This window comes from Typopeltis vanoorti, chromosome 11, assembly GCF_054136105.1.
Source record: "Typopeltis vanoorti isolate ZY-2024b chromosome 11, IOZ_Tvanoo_1.0, whole genome shotgun sequence".
Classification (NCBI taxonomy): domain Eukaryota; kingdom Metazoa; phylum Arthropoda; class Arachnida; order Uropygi; family Thelyphonidae; genus Typopeltis; species Typopeltis vanoorti.
The window spans coordinates 58,174,889-58,194,478 of NC_143559.1; the positions used below are offsets into that span (position 1 = coordinate 58,174,889).

Genomic DNA, 19,590 nt, shown 5'->3' on the forward strand with positions numbered 1-19,590 from the left:
CCTCCAAAACAGCAACTATATTGCAGAAACACGAAAAACAATTACTTTTATTGTCACTGAATAAGGTTCACAGACATCTGCAAACTGTGTAATATATTTCTCAACAAATAGTGCAATCACAGACAACTGGGAATATAAACACTAACTAATGAATTACATCTCCCCTCCAAAAGAAACTGCTATATAGACCCAAGCAAAACCACATGTTGCTGATGCAACATAAGGTTTTGCTTGACACTACCCCGACATGAACGCGTTAAAACTAAGAAATATATAGTGAATATATTTCAGATATTATGGAAATCGGTTTAAGAGAATTAGCATTTCCATTCAATTGCTGCTTTTTGTTTGGGTCGCGTGATCTTTTGTTAATACCGCACCAATCATATGCACTTCTTAGTAGCTGCTTTTTCTTTATTGGCCTACAAATCGCGCACATCTTTCACTTCTCATTAGTAATTTGTCAAGGATTGTTCATTACGTATTTCAAGTCTTAAGTTACTTGTAATTTTTGCTTGATATAATGGGAAAGAAGATGTCTCTATTTGGGTAGATAATTTTGACGTTCCACAAGGAACTGCTCTCGAGGACAGAAGACGTGATGGAGAATAGAAGCTTCTTGGTAAGTCATACCCATTTTTTTTTTTTTTTTTTTTCTGAAAACTTTAGTTTCCAAAAATCCCCTCATATATCTCACACCACGATTTTTTAGCTTTAATTTTGGGAAAAAAGTGCGAGTTATATTTGAGTAAATACGGTAATTTTTTTAGCTTTCAAATTCTTAAGTATGGATCATTCGTTAAATACTAGATTTATAAAACGCACAAAAGAGAGCAATATAGCAGATACAGAAATAAGCAATTTCACTCCTCTTATTGATGATAAATTATTTATATTAAGTAAAAATGTATAGCATCTTTATAAATTTTGTTCTATTAAAAATAAATCTTTTTTTTTTTGTTTAAATATACATCTAAATTCAAATAAAACAGACATTTACAACGAAATATATTTGTATTTATCATTATTATTTTGATAAGGTACTTGGTAATAATGAAAATTAAAGAAGGGGTACACGGAGATTTGAAGTTTCAGAAACACTGATCTATCTAAATATTTAGTCTGAAACATAGGTGTATATTACGCTGTTCGTTTTCTTAAATTCTGCAAATATTTCTTCAAATTCGGATAGACGAAACAGCGTGATATGCACTTACATTTTTTTCAGCGTCATTTCAATTTTGAATGTGAAACATATTGAGCATACTGTGTATTCTGTGTTTAAGTGACTTTGGACAATTTTTGACTTTGTTTTTAATTGTGTACTTATTTTTGATTTTTGATAGACAAATAAAATTTTAAAGATAATAGTTTATAAATTATAAACATATTAATCAGAGGCTCATTTTGCTAAAATGCCAAAATCGCTTGTGGCAGCATACTTTACATCTTACATTGCCCTCAATTATAGTTAACCTTTAATTATCAAATTTTCAAATTATTGTATAAATTTATTTATAGCAAAAATCTGTAGAAGGCAACTGTTTTAAATCGTTTTTTTAAAATAAGATTTGTTTTAAAACTCTTAAAAATAATAAATTAACTCAAAATTAATAATTAATAGAAATAGAATAATTTATCAACAGGAAATTTATTGTCATTTAGATCAGTAATTTGAAAGAGAAAAAGTTATTGGGAGCTACTTTTCTCAAAAGGAAAAGAGAAAAGGAAGAGCAAGTAAAGAAAGCAACAAGCGATATAAGAAGATTTGGAATTTGTGTGAGCAAGGTGTACCACCTTCCTCATAAATAGGGAGTCAGGAGCAGGTTTTTTGCATGGAGAGTGGTGAGTGATTGGAATACATTGCCCGAGAGCATGGTGAGCGCAGAGACAGTAAATATATTTAAGGCCCGGTATGATATTATAGGTCTACTATTATATGTGTATAATAGTAGACCTCCCACAATGAGTCCGACTCCATGAAGGTTTTTATAATAATAATTATTATAAATCTTTCACATATCTGCAAAGTTTTCTTACATGCCAGTTCGCTCTCCCTGTATTAATGTGTATTATATTATTAGCTTGCTGAATGAATTTTGTTACCTCATATTTATGAAGGTAAGTTTGTAGTTAAATATGTGATTTATCTTAGTAATGATTTTTTAAATAAATTATTTGTTTCATTTTCTTTGTAGTTATAGCCATGCTGTTTTTAACTTATTTTACAACTCTTGCATATATTTGAAATTGTGCCCATTGACTACTATATTGAGTTTTACGTTAATATTAAACAAGGTAATTTTTAATTTTATTTTGCTAATTTATTTGTTTTCTTAATGCAGTAAAATCGGATAAAAATTGTTTTGTAAAGGGGCTAGACTTGGCAAATGACGATTCAATTCTAAATTTTTTACTTTGTTTTGGGCCCATACTTTATGAAAAAAAAGTTTTGTTTTTTTTTATGATTTCAGAAACAGACAAAAATGCAGACCAGAGAAACAAAATGAAAACCCTTTCTGGTCATCAATACAGAAAAAAAAAAACGAACAGAACAAGAAGATATTTGAGTTCAGCAAGCAAATCAATTGCAGAAATTTTTAAAATTATCAGAAACAAGAGTCAGTGAAAGCGAAGTTCCTGTGGAATCCCCCACTGACAATGAGTCTGAAAATTCGAATTTGTATTTAGATGATAATCAGGCTCTTGAGAAACATCCAATAGCTTCGACTTCAAATACAAGTACCTCAACACTAAATTAAGAGCTTTCTGACAATCCAGCTTTATGACCAAACTTGTCCAATTCAATAATTGATATATTAGTAAAACGAAGTCCTCCTGCTGAATCAAGAGAGACTTTTTTTCCACGTGATGAACATAATAGAAGTTTTCATGTATTGCATTATAATATGATTTTGAGTAACGGAGAAACCATTAAACGATCTTGGTTAATTTACTCAAGTTCAAAAAATGTAGTATTTTGTTTCTGCTGCAAATTATTTTCTAATATTCGAACTATGAACTTAATTTTGGAAGGAAATAACGATTGGAAACATATGTCCCAAGTTCTTCAGCACCACGAAAATTCTCAAGAACATTTTAATAATTTTGAAAAATGGATTGATTTGGAAAAGTGTTTAAAAAATGAAACTACAATTGATCACCATCAGCTAAAATTACTCAAAAAAAGAACAAGAACACTGGATGCATGTTTTAAAATGCATAATATCGGTTACTAAATTTCTTGCAAAAGAAAACATCACGTTCAGAGGAAGTTCAGATACTCTATATACAAATAATAATGGAAAATTTTTGACACTTATTGAATTATTCGCCGAATTTGACAGCTTATTACAAAAACATATAGAATGCATAAAAAAACAATGAAATTTGCATTCGTTATTTAGGGAAATGTATACAAAACGAAATCATTAATATGGGATTAATGAGAGAATTGGAAATGAAATTTAAAAAAAAAATTGCATCTAAAATAATGAATACTAAGTATTTTTCAATAATTGTTGATTGCACCACTGATATTTTGCGGCAGGAGCAAATGTCCTTAATTGTAAGATGTGTTTCTATAAAAGAAAAAATTAAGAAATCCAAGATATACAAATAGAGGAAAGATTTCTAGATTTTATTAAAATTAATAATACAACAGGAAGTGGTATGACTGAAGTAATTTTAAAATTATTAGAAGAAAAAAACTTAAATATTCAAAATATCCGTAGTCAGGGATATGACAATGGGTCAAATTTGAAGGGGAAGAATGCAGGGGTACAAGCACTTTTAAGGAACAAAAATTCTAGAGCATTTTTTTTGTTCCGTGTTGTACGCATTCCTTGAACTTGGTATTGAGTGACGCAGCAAGCTGCAATGTAGATACGGTTTTATTTTTTGACATTATTCAGTCAATCTATAATTTCTTTTCTTCATCAAGTCATCGATGGGAAGTTCTTCTAAACCACATCCAAAATTTTACTTTAAAACCTTTATGCATGACGAGATGGGAAAGTCGCGTTGAAGCTATAAAAGCAATATGAAATCAAGTAAAAGAAATACATGAAGCTTTAATTTTCATCACAGAAGATGACAGCTTAATTGGGCAACAAGGCATTAAAACAAAATTGGAAACTAGTTCGTTAGCAAAAAAAATTAATTCTTTCAAGTTTATATTTGGCACATTTGTTTGGTATGACATTTTAACTGAAGTCAATGCCTCTAGCAAACAATTGTAAAATATCTCTTGCAATATTACGGAAGCCTTGAAATCATTAGATGTCATGAAAAAATTCTTGATGCCATACAGAAGCGAAAATAATTTTTTGAAAGTTAAGCACCAAGCCCATAACTTTCCTCAAAATATTGGGTTAAATGCTGATTTCCCAACGACAGCACACAAACTCAATTCGATTATGAATGTCCTGACGAATTAATTACTAATTTTGAGCGAGTTTCAAATTAATTTTTTTAAATGTAATTCTTGATTCAGCAATAACATCAATTACTGAGAGATTTGAACAGCTAAATAAATATGAATCAATTTTTGGGTTTCTCTTTAACATTGGTAAATTAAAATTTAATAATGATACAGTAAAAAAAGCTTGTTTTGATTTAAAACTGTTCTGTCTGATGGTGATCAAAAAGATATTTCAGCAATAGATTTATTAGATGAATTAAAGATATTGTCTCAGAGGATATCAAATAATTATTCTCCCAAAGAACTATTAAATTATATTTGTGCAAATAACTGCATAAGTCTTTTTCCTAATATAATGTGTACACATCCCTACGAATTCTTTTAACAATCCCAACTACAGTTGCAAGTGCAGAGCACAGTTTTTCTAAATTAAGACTTATTAAAAATTATTTGAGGTCCACAATGTCCCAAGAGAGACTATTGAAAGTGATAGAGCCGAGACATTAGATCTAGAAGAAGTAGTCGTCTTTTGCCGAAATTAAGGCTAGAAAGGTTTTTTTAAAAAAAATTGAAACTGTTAATTCTTGATTTAGATTTCTTCATATTTGATTTGTCATATTTAATGTGATTTATGTAGTATTTATAAACTGTCAAAATTATGTACTCATATAATAAACAAAAATATTTTATTTATTTATTAGTATTATTTATTTATTCACTATATATAATTTTTATATATACATATACAATTTCGACCGAAGGGCAGAAAAAAAAAAATCTTTCCCACATTCACAAATTTGCTCAGGCCAGCGCTGCCTGCAGGGGATCAACAGACACAAATAACTGCATTTTTCCAATTCCTTATTTGAAATTAACCATTGACAAATCTTGAATCATGCCATTCAAGTAAGTTTATCTTCATATTTAGTGCCAACTGCTATAGCTACTCCTTCCTTTTAATGACTCATTGCCTGGAGAAAAAAAATTTTTTTTTTTTATTATTGAGAAGTTGATCACCACTTGTTTTGGTGATCATCTCAGAAACATCAATTATGATGACATAGTATTTCTAATTCTTCCGTTTACAGCTCTTTGCTATTGATGATTACCTCTCTTCAATGCGGATGAGTGCAAGGTTGTTCAAACTTTCAAGTGTCCACCCCTGGTTATCTGACAAAACTGTAGGGTCGTGATTAAACTGGGCAATAGCCCAACTGACATGATATAATGTTGCACCAACATACAACATGTATGACTTAAGTCAACATAACACCAGTTGGTCTCACAAATTTCCACTATTTGTTGTGTATCATAATAAATAACACAAGAACAGGAGCCTAGATATTATGTCAAAAACTGCTTGGTTCTTTGCATGTCTTACAAGATGTAGAAGTCAAGAGGTCTCTTCTCAGTTATCTTGCTTTCATTCTTATGTAACCCTAAATATATTATAGCAAGTATATATTTTAAAATCTACAAAAATATGGGAAATAATTTTTTTAAATACCTATTAATTTTAATCCTTTGTGATAAGTTAAATTAAGGCTGAAATTAACTTAGTGAAAGCAGTTTTACATCATTTATGAAATACATGTAATGATCTTAAGCAGAAGATGAGAAACAAAACTTTGTGCAGCCATTTATAATCCTAATATAGCAAATATTTACAAATGATTCAAAGAAAAATTTACTTTAATAAAACCAAAGTTGAAAATATCAACTGCATTGTGAATGGAGAACCTATAGAACAAGTAAAACATTTTAGGTATGATTTTTAGTGAAGATGGTAAATTAAATATGGAAATAGACTTCGTGGAGAATCAACAAAGCTGGTATGGTAAGAAGCCAACTGAATAAATTAATATGGAATAAGAGAGAAATTAATCAAAACACTAAATTAGCTGTATACAAGACAGTGATCCATTTTAACTTATGGATCTCACAGCTGGGTTAGAAATAAAACACTTGACCAGACTAGAGACCACACATATCAGAGTCCTGAGAAAGATTAAGGAGTTAACAGATGGCATCGATGGCAATATCATATTAAAAATGAGGATATTAGGAAAGAACTCGACATTGTTAGCATCCAAGAATGTGCTAGCAGAGCTAATCTCAGGTCACTTAAACAGAATGGGAGAGGAAAGATTAGCAAAACAAGTGTTCTCTACCAGGATAGCAGAAAAAAGACCCAGATAATAGGTGGATTGATACGGTAAAAGTGCCTTAGAAGACCGAAATATAAGATCTGATAATAATCTGATCTTACAGATTGATTAGAAGGAAAATTGTAGATAGGAAGTTAGTGGTGATATACGTTTTTCATGTAGTACTATCATATCCTATACACCACTTGAGGATACATGTCAGGAATTTGATGATTATGATAAAACCAAAGTTGTATGATACATATCCTAAAGGAGATATGCAAGATACCATGACAGACCAACACAATTAAGAGTTCATTACAGCTTTCTTAAATTCTTCCAAATTGATTTATTTTTCAGGTCACTGACTTGATCAGCACTTACTTTTTTTTTCCAATTTGTGAAGGAGTTCCAATAATATCAATTCATTTAGAATTTCGTTTCAAAACTTTGTAGATAGGAAGTTTTTCCCCCAATATATTTCCTTCCTTAATGGTGAAAATTTTTCATCTACCACTTGCTTAATGATAACAGAACCACATTATTTAGAATTGCTTAAGCATGCCTGAAACTGATAATGTTTAGCTCCTAAGAACTTTGAGTTAAAATTGGTTTGTACACTACTTTACTCCTAGCCTAGTCTTGTGTTCTGCCTGATTTTTCTCAAGTCTCCATAAGTTTACTACTAGCAATGCAATTGTTCTGTTTTCCTGCCTATTTTCATGGTTTCAGCTTTTTAATACTGAATTACATACCAAATTTATTATGGCAGTTGTTTAGTATGATTAAGGAGGCAATCCTGTCTATGATACTCAACAGGGAAATTCAAATAAATTGTCTTTCAGTTAACACTTTTAAATTCCCTTGCCCTAAGCTTTTCTTGAAATTACATTCCTGATGCTTCCTAATTATCACTTCTCTCCTAGTTTTAATTTTTCCAGCCAAAATATTATCAATATTAAACAGATGCTCTAGGTAATCAATATCATCCATTACTCATTCTTCTGATATTATTAAATCCAAGATACAATTGGCCTCTAAAGGAAATATAGGAATTTATATACATGATGCTTCAAATAAGTCATGAAGTAGCTCCAATAATTTATTGCCTTGTTTTGTCAGCTTATTTCATTATACTATTCATCATCTCCTCTCTCAATTAAAAAGAAAAAGAAAACTAAGACGTCCTCTTAAGAGATTCAAGAATGATGATTTCAGGAGATCCACTCCACAAAACAAGTTCTCAGGGCCATGGAAAACATCAGCGTAGGGTTCAACTGGAAGTACCACACAGGGGCGATCTTCCTGGACGTTGCCAAAATATGTCATAATGACTTCTTTTCAAATTCCTACAAACCAAATTCCCACTAGACCTCCAACTTACCAATTCATACCTCAGCAATCACAAACTCTGAGTGAAGCTAAAAGAATTAGATCATCTGCAGGCAATCTCATCATTAAGCCATAATTCACTCACAATATGCAGCTCACTTGTCAATTTCTCTCAATCATTTAAATCATGGAAATTTAGTTCTTTATGCATTAATATATAAGGACATGATACCATTCAAAGTATACTTTAATGTTGAAATTTATCCTCATGCGATGATAAAAAAAAAAACCTTTATCATCACATGAAATATTCTTTTACTTAACCTGAAGAATTCAAGTGCCGTATTCCTTTGGTTTCATTTCTAAACGTTTTAACAAATAAAACAGGGGTGCTTAAGGGTCAAAGCTGTATAACTGAGAGGAGACCTCAACATTGCCTTTAAAAGAAATGCGGAGAACTGACAGGACTTCTGACCTAATGTCCAATCCTCATCTTATCATGGTGCACCCTGTTGTGTATCTACCTGGATACTGAACGAATAAGGATGGGCTGGCAATTCTGGGATTTAGCCGACTAAATTGCAATTCTTATTGGCTTAAACCAAATTATAAAATGATGGTACAACATGACAAAATTTCATGATGGCTGGGGCGTCGCCCGGTTAAACAAGGTCCCCGTTGTTTTCACCAGGGAACCAGCGAAAACTCAGCTACTGGAACAAATCTGAAAAAACATCTCAACTCAACTTCACCAGAGTTAAAGTTTGGTACTATCAACATAAGAAGCCTGAATGGCAAAGAAATGGAGCTAGCTGAGGAATTAGATAAGTACCAGATCGACATAATAGCGGTGACTGAAACAAAAAAGACAAAAACTGGTGAGATCTTTCTGAGCAATAAATACAAAATGTTATATTCAGGCAATGACAATCAAGAAAAGGAGGAGTAGCCATAGTATTCAATACTAAATACAACGCTAATCTTCATGAATGGCAGGCAGTCTCAAGTAGAGTAATGTGGGCAAATATGAGAATGGGGAACTGGACAATAGAGACTTATTTGTGCCTATGGTTCCACAGAAGGTTCTACTAAGGGTAGAAGTGGAGGAATTTTTTGATACTTTAGAAAAAGCAACTGACACAATGAAAAAGGAAAAGTTGGACCATGTTGGGGATCTAAATAGCAGAGTAGGAAATGATTGTCAGACATACAAAAATATATTGGGAAAATTTAGAGAAAAGAGTAAAGCTAATAATAATGGCAAATATTTGTTGGATTTCTGCTCAGGACATGGACTGGTTATTACTAACACCATGTTCCAACATAAAAATGTGCACAAATTCACATGGAAAGAAGAGGCAAGAAATAAGAAAAGTCTCATTGGCTATGTTATTATTGATAGTGATGTTTTCTCCCTTGTTCAGGACACCAGAGTGTACAGAGGATTTGAAATTCGAAGTGATTACTATTTAGTCTTGAACAGGATAAAATTGAATTTCATATTGAAAAGAATAACATGTAAAAAAGTTTTAAAGCGAATAAAAGTTGAGCAGCTCTCAGATGTGAACTGTAGACTAAAATACACAAATATTATTGAAGAAAAAATGAAAGAGTTTGAGAACAGGAACCAAACTTTAGAGATTCAGTGGCAAGCCATGAAGAAAACCTTGATTGATTTAGCCTCTCTGGCTAAATCAATCAAGGTTTTGAGGTTGTCTGCAAGGATAGAAAAATCAGAACTCCCTGGTGGACACAGGAAGTTAAAGAGACAGTGAAGGAAAAGAAGAAAGCATATCAAAAGTTCCTGGCAAATAAGTCAGCTTGTGCTCTTAGAGAATACAGAGACAAATGTAAGAAAGCTAAACACTGTGTAAAACTAGCTAAACAAAAGTCATGGGAGGACTTTGGCAAGAACATAGAAAATAAATATCAAGAAGGTGGCAAAATATTTTGGAGGTTATTGAAGAAGCTTAGAAATGGAGGAAAGAGTACTGTAAAAGGAGTTAGAGATGATAAAGGTGACATTAAAAATGGAGAAAAAGATATCCTTGAAGTGTGGAGTGATTACTTCGAGAAATTGCTAAATGAAACAAGCAGTGATAGCACAGTGGTAAAAAACACTCAACAGGCATACAGTCAGGAATACATATCCATACTTGAAGTAGACAAAACGATCAGAGGCTTAGAATGTGGAAAGGCAGCAGGAGTAGATGATATCCGACCAGAAATACTGAAGTATGGAAGTCTTGCAGTGGCTGCACTGCATAGTTCAGAAGGCCTGGACAGAGGGACGAATTCCCAATGATTGGAGTAGAGCTCTCATAGTACCCATATATAAAAAGGGAAATAAAACTGAATGTGAGAATTACAGAGGTATTTCCCTACTGAGTGTTCCTGGTAAGATATATGCAAGTATACTTGAGAAACGGTTGAGAAGAATTATAGAAGAAAAGCTTGGTGAAGAACAAGCTGGATTCCGACCAAATAGAGGCTGTCAGGATCAGATTCTTCACTTTACGACAAATAGTGGTGAAATCAAGGGAATATAACAAAAATCTCTAATTGAGTTTTGTAGATCTGGAAAATGCATATGATAAGGTGCCAAGAGAGAAGCTATTCAATACGCTACAGTTATATGGTGTCAATGGGGCATTATATCAAGCAGTACTTAGTCTTTATTTGAGTTGTAAGTCAGCAGTTAGAATTGAAAGAAGTACAGGAAGATGGTTTAATGTTAAATCTGGTGTGAGACAAGGATGTACATTATCCCCTCTGTTATTCATTATCTATATGGATCACATTATGAAGGAAAGTGGTATTCAACATGATATCAGAATTGGAGATGTTAATGTCAACTCTTTGCTTTATACCGACGATGTTATACTTCTAAATAAATCTGCTACATGTTTGCAAGATTCCCTGACTAAATTGAATAACTGTTGTAATAGATATGGTATGAAGGTCAGCAATAAATAGACAAAGACAATGAAAATAGGCACAATCGTTGAAAATGTCAACTGCATTGTGAACGGAGAACCTGTGGAACAAGTAAAAGATTTCACCTACTTTGGCACGATTTTTAGTGAAGATGGTAAATTAAATATGGAAATAGACAACAGAATCAATAAAGCTGGTATAGTAGGAAGTTAACTGAATAAATTCATATGGAATAAGAAAGAAATTAGTCGGAACACTAAATTAGCTGTATACAAGACAGTGTTCAAACCAGTTTTAACTTATGGATCTGAGAGCTGGGTCAGAAGTAAAACACTTGACCAAAGACTAGAGACCGCAGATATGAGAGTCCTCAGAAAGATTAGAGGCGTGAACAGATAGTATCAATAGCAATATCATATTAAAAATGAGGATATTAGGAAAGAACTTGACATTGTCAGCATTCAGGAATGCATTAGCAGAGCTAATCTCAGGTGGTATGGTCATTTAAACAGAATGGGCAAAGAAAGATTGGCAAAACAAGTGTTCTCTGCCAGGTTGGTAGGAAAATGACCCAGAGGAAGACCAAGATATAGGTGGTTTGATAGGGTACAAAGTGCCTTAGACAACAGAAATATAAGATCTGATAATATTGGATTCCTCCAGACAGACTGATCTGGAGGAAAATTGTAGATAGGAAGTTAGTAATGATGTAAATTTTTCATATAGTACTATCATATCCTGTAAACCCCTTGAGGGTACATGACAGGAATTTGATGATGAACAAGTCAGATTCCTAAATGAAGTAGATATTCTGAAAGTAAGTGGATATTTATTATAAATAAAAAAATGAAGCATTTCTATCAAAAATAAATAAATAAATAATATATATATATATATATAAGAAAAGTTTTTTTTAAATAATAAATAACACATTACTTACTCTACTTCATGGGTGATTTTATTTACATATATACAGTTATTATCTGCTTCTTCTTGATAATCACAGTTTCGACACTAAAATGGCAAATACAAGATGCAAAATTAGCAATTATGAAGTGAATTTAGAATTTAAATAAATTAAAAAATACATAAATTAAAATAGCATAACACATTATGCTGTAATTTTACATAAATATTTAGTTATAACTTGTATTCTGAAGGTGAAAAGGCTGAATAAGGTAGGTGTAAAATGGAAGAATGGAGGGTTTAAACATGAAATCTGGAAGAAAGCACTTTAGAGCAGTACAAGATTAATAATGGTAATAATCAGTTGCATGAAGAATATAAAGAGCAGGCCAGGAAAGTAACTCAGTTGGTTAGAACAAAAGTGCAGTACAAGCAGAAATTACCAAATCGAGCAAAAAAAAAACCTCAGGATTTTTTTCAATATGTAGCAAATAAAAAGAACGATTATGGTAAGATGATGTTAATGGATGAAAATGGGAGATTGGTAACTGCTGCAGAGGACACAGTCGAGGTATTTAGTTTGCAATTCATCAGGGTGTTTCATCCTCAGTGTGAAATCAGAAGCTCAATACAGAATGAAATGAGAGAAGCCTTACTGGTTATCAAGAGATATATATGAATAGTTAAGTCAGCTAGATGTCAATAAGGTCATAGGACCTGATGACATAACCACATGTCTTAAGGGAATGTTCCAAGGAGCTAGCAACTGCCTTTTCCTACCAGTTTAACAAGTCTTGCAACAGCTCAAGTCCCAAAGAAGTGGAAGGAAGGCAGAATTGTTCCACTTCAAAAAAGATAGTGATAAAGCTAAGGCAACAAATTATAGGCCGATCTGTATATCTGGAGTTGTAATTAATGTGTTAGAGAGATTGGTGAGAGATAAGATACAAAGGTGAGCTGATAACAGTGGTATTTGTTGTGCTTCAGCATGGGTAGGTTAAAGGGAGATCGTGTTATACCAACTTGCATATGTAAAAGGGAGATGTATATACAGTGATATACTTAGATTTTGCAGACTTTTATAGATTGCCACAATGATAGACTAATGAGCTGGATAAGTGACTGACTATCAGACAGGTATCAATAAGTTGTGTACTGGGCACACTATCTTGAAAGAGGAAAGGCAATTTGGTGTGCAACAGGAGTCTGTTTTACGACCATTGTTATTTAATTTGTATACTAATGATATTGGGATAGGTTTAAGTGGTGATATACAACTATTTGCAGATGATGCAAAACTGGAGAGAATGATGAGGAATCAAGCTGTTGTGGCTTTACATGACTTGAATAGATAGATTGTATGAGTGGGCAACAGTATGGAACTGTCAATTCAATGTTGTAAAGTGTAAGGTTCTGAAATTGTATGCAAAGTATACACTTGGCAGGGAAATTTGGAGGAAGTTAAGGAGATAAGAGACCTCGGAGTGGTGGTGGTGGTGGACAAGAATCTGAATTTCAGAGGTCACACTGCACAAGCTGTGAAGATATCACATGAAATTATGACATTGATGCAGAGGACCTTAACTTGTCGAAATAAAGAAGTTCGGTTTCTCTTGTATAAGGCCCCAATCAGGCCTCGTATAGATTATTATGCACAGATTTGGTTCCCTGATTTTCATGATGAGGATATATTGGAAAGGGTCCAGCAAATACTGACTACGGTCATAACTGATCTTTGTGATGTGAGATATGAGGACAGATAGAAGGAATGCATTTTGCAAAGCCTTGTGAATAGGAGGAAGAGAAGGGATATGATTAAGACATTCAAATTAGTAAAGAGTTGTTACCAGGTTAATGTGGAAGAAATGTTTCACAGAATGGGAGAAAGGGATAGTACAAGAAGACATACCTGGGAGCTGTATAAGGAGGGCGTGAGTAGGAGCATAAGGAGCAGGTGCTTTCTATGGAGAGAGCGGTTGGTGAATGGAATGCATTGCTTGACATTGTGATGAATGCAGATACACTGGATGAGTTTAAAGCACAGTTGTAACTGTGTTTGCCTCCTGCAAGGTCTTGATTTGTTGAGGGTCTGGTGTTAATAATACTATTCCTAATATAAAAATGAATCACACAAAGATAATAGGTTCCTTAAATAAAGTCCATCTAAATACTACACCTCAGCAAAATATCTGCAATTATGCCTTAGGAATAGTAGAACAAAATCATTAATTCTAAAAAAAATTTTTTTTTGCTTACAGCATATAGAAGCACTTTCTTTTCCTTGTCTTCTTTGGGATACAGCATATTGTTGCTATTGGATAAATAATAACATGTGAATTTATTTGAACAAGAAACAAATAAGAATGAATATATAAATACATGCCTTCTCCAAATAATTCCAAGTTTGTGTTGAGTTTTGTCAGAAATTTAAGAAAATGTCCTGTAATATCTTAGTTGATATTAAAGGACATTTGAATGATTTAAATGTCAGACTTCAGGAGAAAGATCAGTTAATAACACACATATGTATGATGTACTTGCAAGTTTTAGATGTAAATTGGTTTTGTTTCAAAATCATTTAAAAGAGAATATTCTAAATTAGTTTCCTATGTGTGAACAGTTGAACAATAAGAATCAAAGTTTTACCTTATCCCAATATTCTCCCAAACTAGAAAAGATTAAAGAAGAATTTGATAGGCAATTTAAAGATTTTGGGGAGCAAGAAGAAGTTTTTGCTTTTTACAGGTCCTTTTTCCTTTAATTTCAAAAAAGTTCCTATTTGTATTCAAATGGAACTTACTGATTTCCAAAATGATTCCATTCTAAAAGAGAAATAGCAAGAAGTTGGTGTTCCAAAAATATATTTATTTAGGTCAAAAATATCCAGAAATAAAAAAGTTTGCAGCAAATATTCCATGTTATTTTGGAAGCACTGATTTATGCAAACAATTATTCTCATGTGTATGAAAGGTAACAAAACTGTTCACAGATCAAGATTAACCGACGGCAATCTTTCTGCCATAATGAAGGTCGTATGCTCTCAGTCTCCGAATCCAAATTTTGGCAAGCTGGCTAACAATAAACATTGTTGAGTGTCAGGAAAAAAATAAAATACTACAATTAAATTACTTAAAATTACTATAATTATATTATGCAAGTGTATATATATATATATATATATATATATATATATATATATATATACATACACATACACACACACACAGGGTGTTCCAAAATTCACGCAAGAAGTAATTTTGATAGAAAACACAGGCTTTTAATTAAAAATTGTAATTTCTTATTGATTCATAAAGTATACAGTATAGGGTTATGCGTGGAATAGCATATCGGGTAAATGGCCTCCACGGCTTTGCTGGCACATACGCACTCTTTTGTCGAAATTTTCCATGACCGTTTTGCATAAATGTGGCTGAATTTCGTTGATACAGCGCTCAATTTCCTCCTTCAAGGCATGGGTGGTCGTGGGCTTGTTGGCATAAACCTTAGACTTCAAAAAACCCCAATGGCATTAAGTCACATGATCTGGGCAGCCAATTCTGATCACCAAAATGGGAAATTACACGACCAGGAAATGACTCATACAGTAATTGAGTTGTTTCTCGGGCTGTATGGCAAGTGGCACCGTCTTGTTGAAACCACATGTCATCCACATCCATATCTTGCAATTTAGGCACAAAAAACTGGATTATCATGTCACAATAGCGAGCACCATTAACTGTTATTGCCTTACCAGCCGCATCTTCAAAGAAGAATGGACCGATGATGCCTCCAGCCCAAAATCCACACCAAACAGTGACACATTGTGGATGCATTTGTTTCTCAACAATCACTCGTGGATTTTCTGAACCCCAAATGCGACAATTTTGTCGATTAACGAAGCCATCAAGATGAAAATGAGCCTCATGGCTGAAGATGATTTTGTTCGAAAAATAAGCATCCGCTTGTTGTTGTTCCATAATCCATTCAACGAACTCTCTTCGCTGTGTGTGGTCCTTTTTAATAACCCTGAACTGTCAGCTGTCACACTGTCTTTTTTTTCTCGTTGGCAACACTTTACCGCACAAATGGTGTTATGACACACTTAAATCTTGCGTAAATTTTGGGACACTGTATATATATATATATATATATAAAAACTTTCTACATATATATATAGAAAGAACACTGTTAAAGAATATTATGCAAAGAAAGACTAGATTTGCAGGACATCTTCTGAGAGGTTCTTCGGGACACCTGACAAGAACTATATTACAAGGGAAAGTTGAGGGGAAGAGAAGACATGGAAGACCAACTAGAGAGTGGTTCAATGACATCGTGGAATGGAGACTGGTTTAAGAATGATGGAAGCAACAGACAGAGAGAAATGGAGAAGAGCTGCTCATGCTCATCTGCTGCAACCCTCTTGTTAGAGGATGCTACCAGACGACGACGACGACATATATATATATATATATATTTTTTTTTTTTAACCCCAAAATATTTTCATTAACATTTTAAAAAATTCCCCAAAATATAGACCCCCCCCCCAAAAAAAAGAAGTATTTTAGTTCAACACAGACACAAAAAAATTTAAAACTAATAGGAGGCTCTGTAAATTTTTGTGATGGTTATTAATGAGACTTTATACTTTTTTAGACTGTATATATATTTTATTTGTTCAAATAAAATTTAATTTCGGTTTAACTGCTGGTTAAATTATACAAGTTGAATAGTATAATGTGTATAATTTGTATACATGATGTGAATAAACTGTTAAAACTGTTTAATTGCTATATATTGTAAATATTAATATAATTAAAATATTCTCAACTTTCCACTCTTCCCTCGTATAAATGGGTGGTGGTTATAATTGAAAAGCGTTGTATAAGGGGATCGTCGAAAAGCGAACCTCATAAGACTGGTATTATTGTAATAATATTAACTTGAAGCATTATTGGCCCCAAGGTACTAGACTCGGTGCCTAATAAATGCTTCTTGCGTTATTATTAAATTAAGCCATAATCACTAAAGCTTTCTGGTTAAGTCAGTTTAAAAAATAAATAACATTTTCAGCATAATGACTTTCTCACAACAAACAGAAGTTAGCTGTTTTTTTTTTTGAGTTGTCATAATCATTATACTATTATTTTATATGTCTTGTAATGACTTAGAATAAATAAAATTTTCATTATTAATTTTCCAATTTATTTATACTCATTCTTTCACTTCCCTTCGATTCCAATTAGTGCAGGTTTTTTGTAGCCCACTTGAGATACATTTGTATGGCAAATGGCTCACAGTGTAATTGAGTTTGACACTCCTGGTGTAAAGCATGACTATCTCATTTCATATCTGTTGTCATCATAGCTCTTAAATAAGACCTATTATGCTTTTTTTTTGAGTTACATCAACCCATTGTTCACGATATCCAGCTAAAAACGGTATTCCTACCATGGGCTTGGGCAAATGAATAAAATACTGTTTTACTGAGATATAATAAGAATAAAATGCTATGAAATTGAGAATGTTTATCTATCTTTGCAAAAAAATTTGATGCCAGCTGTATATATGCAAAAAAGTTTATGGAAGCAGACTATTCTATTTTTAATGTAAACTGCAAAATGGAGTGGATGCTAGCTAATCAGTTTATTCTTAGGAAAACCACTAATTAGCTGGCCTGGTTGGCTGAATAGTTAGCTATCTGCTCTCTAGCCAAAAGGCTGTGGGCATGAATGTTTGTGATTGTCTGTGAAAATACTGGTGGTGGTGGTGATAGTGTAGAAGGTGATGATAGTTACAGTTCATTGTAGTTCTTGAATTGAGTGGTGGAGACAGTTGTAGAGTAAGTGCCCTCCCTCGATGAGTCTTTGGACTCCCTGAAGGTGTTGCATAATAATAATTAACATAGTTTTGTTTGTCCTAAGAATAAACAGATGAAACATTCATTCAGTGATTTCCTTAAGAACCTACTAGTGGTGGTGGGCAGTAGATGGTGATAGCGTAGATGATAATAGTTACGGTTCATTGTAGTTGGTGGATTGAGTGGTGGAGACAGAGTTGTAGAGTAAGTGCCCTCTCTCGATGAGTCTTTGGACTCCCTAAAGGTGTTGCGTAATAATAATTAACATAGTTTTTTTGTCCTAAGAATAAACAGATGAAACATTCATTCAGTGATTTTCTTAAGAACCAGATATCACATCTACATAAAATGATTTATGCCACACCACAAGGGGAAAGGCTTAACAACAGACTAAGAGGGGGGGGATATGCATTTAATCCTCATTATCTTCTATGTCCTTTAATTTGCTAATTCTTTCTTCTCACAAGAAATATTACCTAAAAAAAAATGTAGTACTCAAATTATCACCAATACTAATTTATAATTTCTGATGTTACTCAGGCACGGTATTCTGTTATGTCAGAAGAACAGGTATCATGGGTTCTTTCTGATTAAAGAATATGACTAAAAGAAAGATAATAGCAGCTCTTAAATGCTAAGAAATTTGATGCCAGCTGTATATATGCAAACATGTAATATTAAATTTATGGGAGCACACTATTCTATTTTTAATGTAAACTGCAAAATGGAGTGGATGCTAATCAGTTTATTCTTAGGAAAACCACTAATGAGCCAGCCTAGTTGGCCAAGTGGCTAGCTATCTGCTCTCTAGCCAAAAGGCTGCAGATTCAAATCCTGCCATGGGCATGGATGTTTGTGATTGTCTGAAAATACTACTGGTAGTGGTGGGCAGTAGATATTTAGAAATCAAGTTATTGTGTATTTGATTTTTAATGGCAAAAGATTCCTGTCTATTTCCATTTACATGGTTGATTATTTCTGCTTTTCATTAGTTGTGGGAAAAATATCCTTTTTGAGTTATTTATTTAAAAGCATTTGGTATATTTCTGAATTTGATCCAAAAGCCATAAAAATACTAATTTAGTTGACACAGAGTTTTCTCTAAGTTTATTAAAAAATATTCTTCAAAATTGAAAAACAAAAAAATTCTGAACAATTTTTGCTTTATCAGAAAGAAAAACCAAAATGAAAGCAAATAGATAGAAAAACTTACCATTCTTGACAAAACTTAATGCCAACAAATCCAGGTCCTACATCTATGTCAATAGGAACCCGTGGCATACTGCAACACCAATCTTGATCTTCAATTGAAAACAACACTAACTTCAGTAATAAGATGATGTAAGACGTAAACTGCAAACAATCTGTTAGCATAAAAGAAAAATGAATATAGTAAAACCAAATGTGGCAATGTAAAAATGTGACAGCAATGCCATAAGATGGCAGCAATTTCATGAAAAAAATTTTTATATTATCTATATATTATATAGATAATAAATTTAGTTTAATCCTTTATCCAAATATGTGCAAACAAAGTTTGCGCCTGAAAGTATCTTCACGACTGGGGTAGAGTGGTACAACACCGGGCGACTCCTTGCAAAGGTGGAGCAAGCTACCAACACTCCTATCTCAGTATCTTCCATAATGCAAAACACATTTCCTTACGGATATGTATAATATTTATTATGCATTAAGGGAAAGGCCAGACTAGTTTCGACCTTTATTGAGGTCTCTTCAGTGGGAGCCAGGCCCAAGTGGAGATACCAAGGCAGAAGCATTAGCAAGGTCATCTCCTCCTATACGAGCTGCCAAACGGTGTGCCACCTTTTTATTAAATTACTCTGGATTTAGAGAAAAATGTTGAAAGTTTATTTTTCACTTGGTCAGACTATAATAAATTTAGTTTAATCCTTTATCCAAGTGTGTGCAAACAAAGTTTGTGCCTGAAAGTATCTTCAGGACTGGGGTAAAGTGGTACAACACCG

The 19,590-nt window shown here is 32.9% G+C and overlaps 1 protein-coding gene across 1 annotated transcript in view; it reads right to left on the reverse strand.

Annotated features, from left to right (window-relative positions):
* Polr2I (RNA polymerase II subunit RpII15) overlaps positions 1 to 19,590 on the reverse strand; it is an 86,627-nt gene that overhangs the window by 59,576 nt on the left and 7,461 nt on the right. The window contains exons 2-4 of the mRNA XM_090400037.1: positions 18,819 to 18,969; positions 14,002 to 14,056; positions 11,780 to 11,853 (exon numbers count right to left, since the gene is read on the reverse strand). Coding sequence (XP_090256163.1) covers positions 11,780 to 11,853; positions 14,002 to 14,056; positions 18,819 to 18,886 — 197 coding nt within the window. The 5' untranslated portion in view covers positions 18,887 to 18,969. The remainder of the gene's footprint in view (positions 1 to 11,779; positions 11,854 to 14,001; positions 14,057 to 18,818; positions 18,970 to 19,590) is intronic.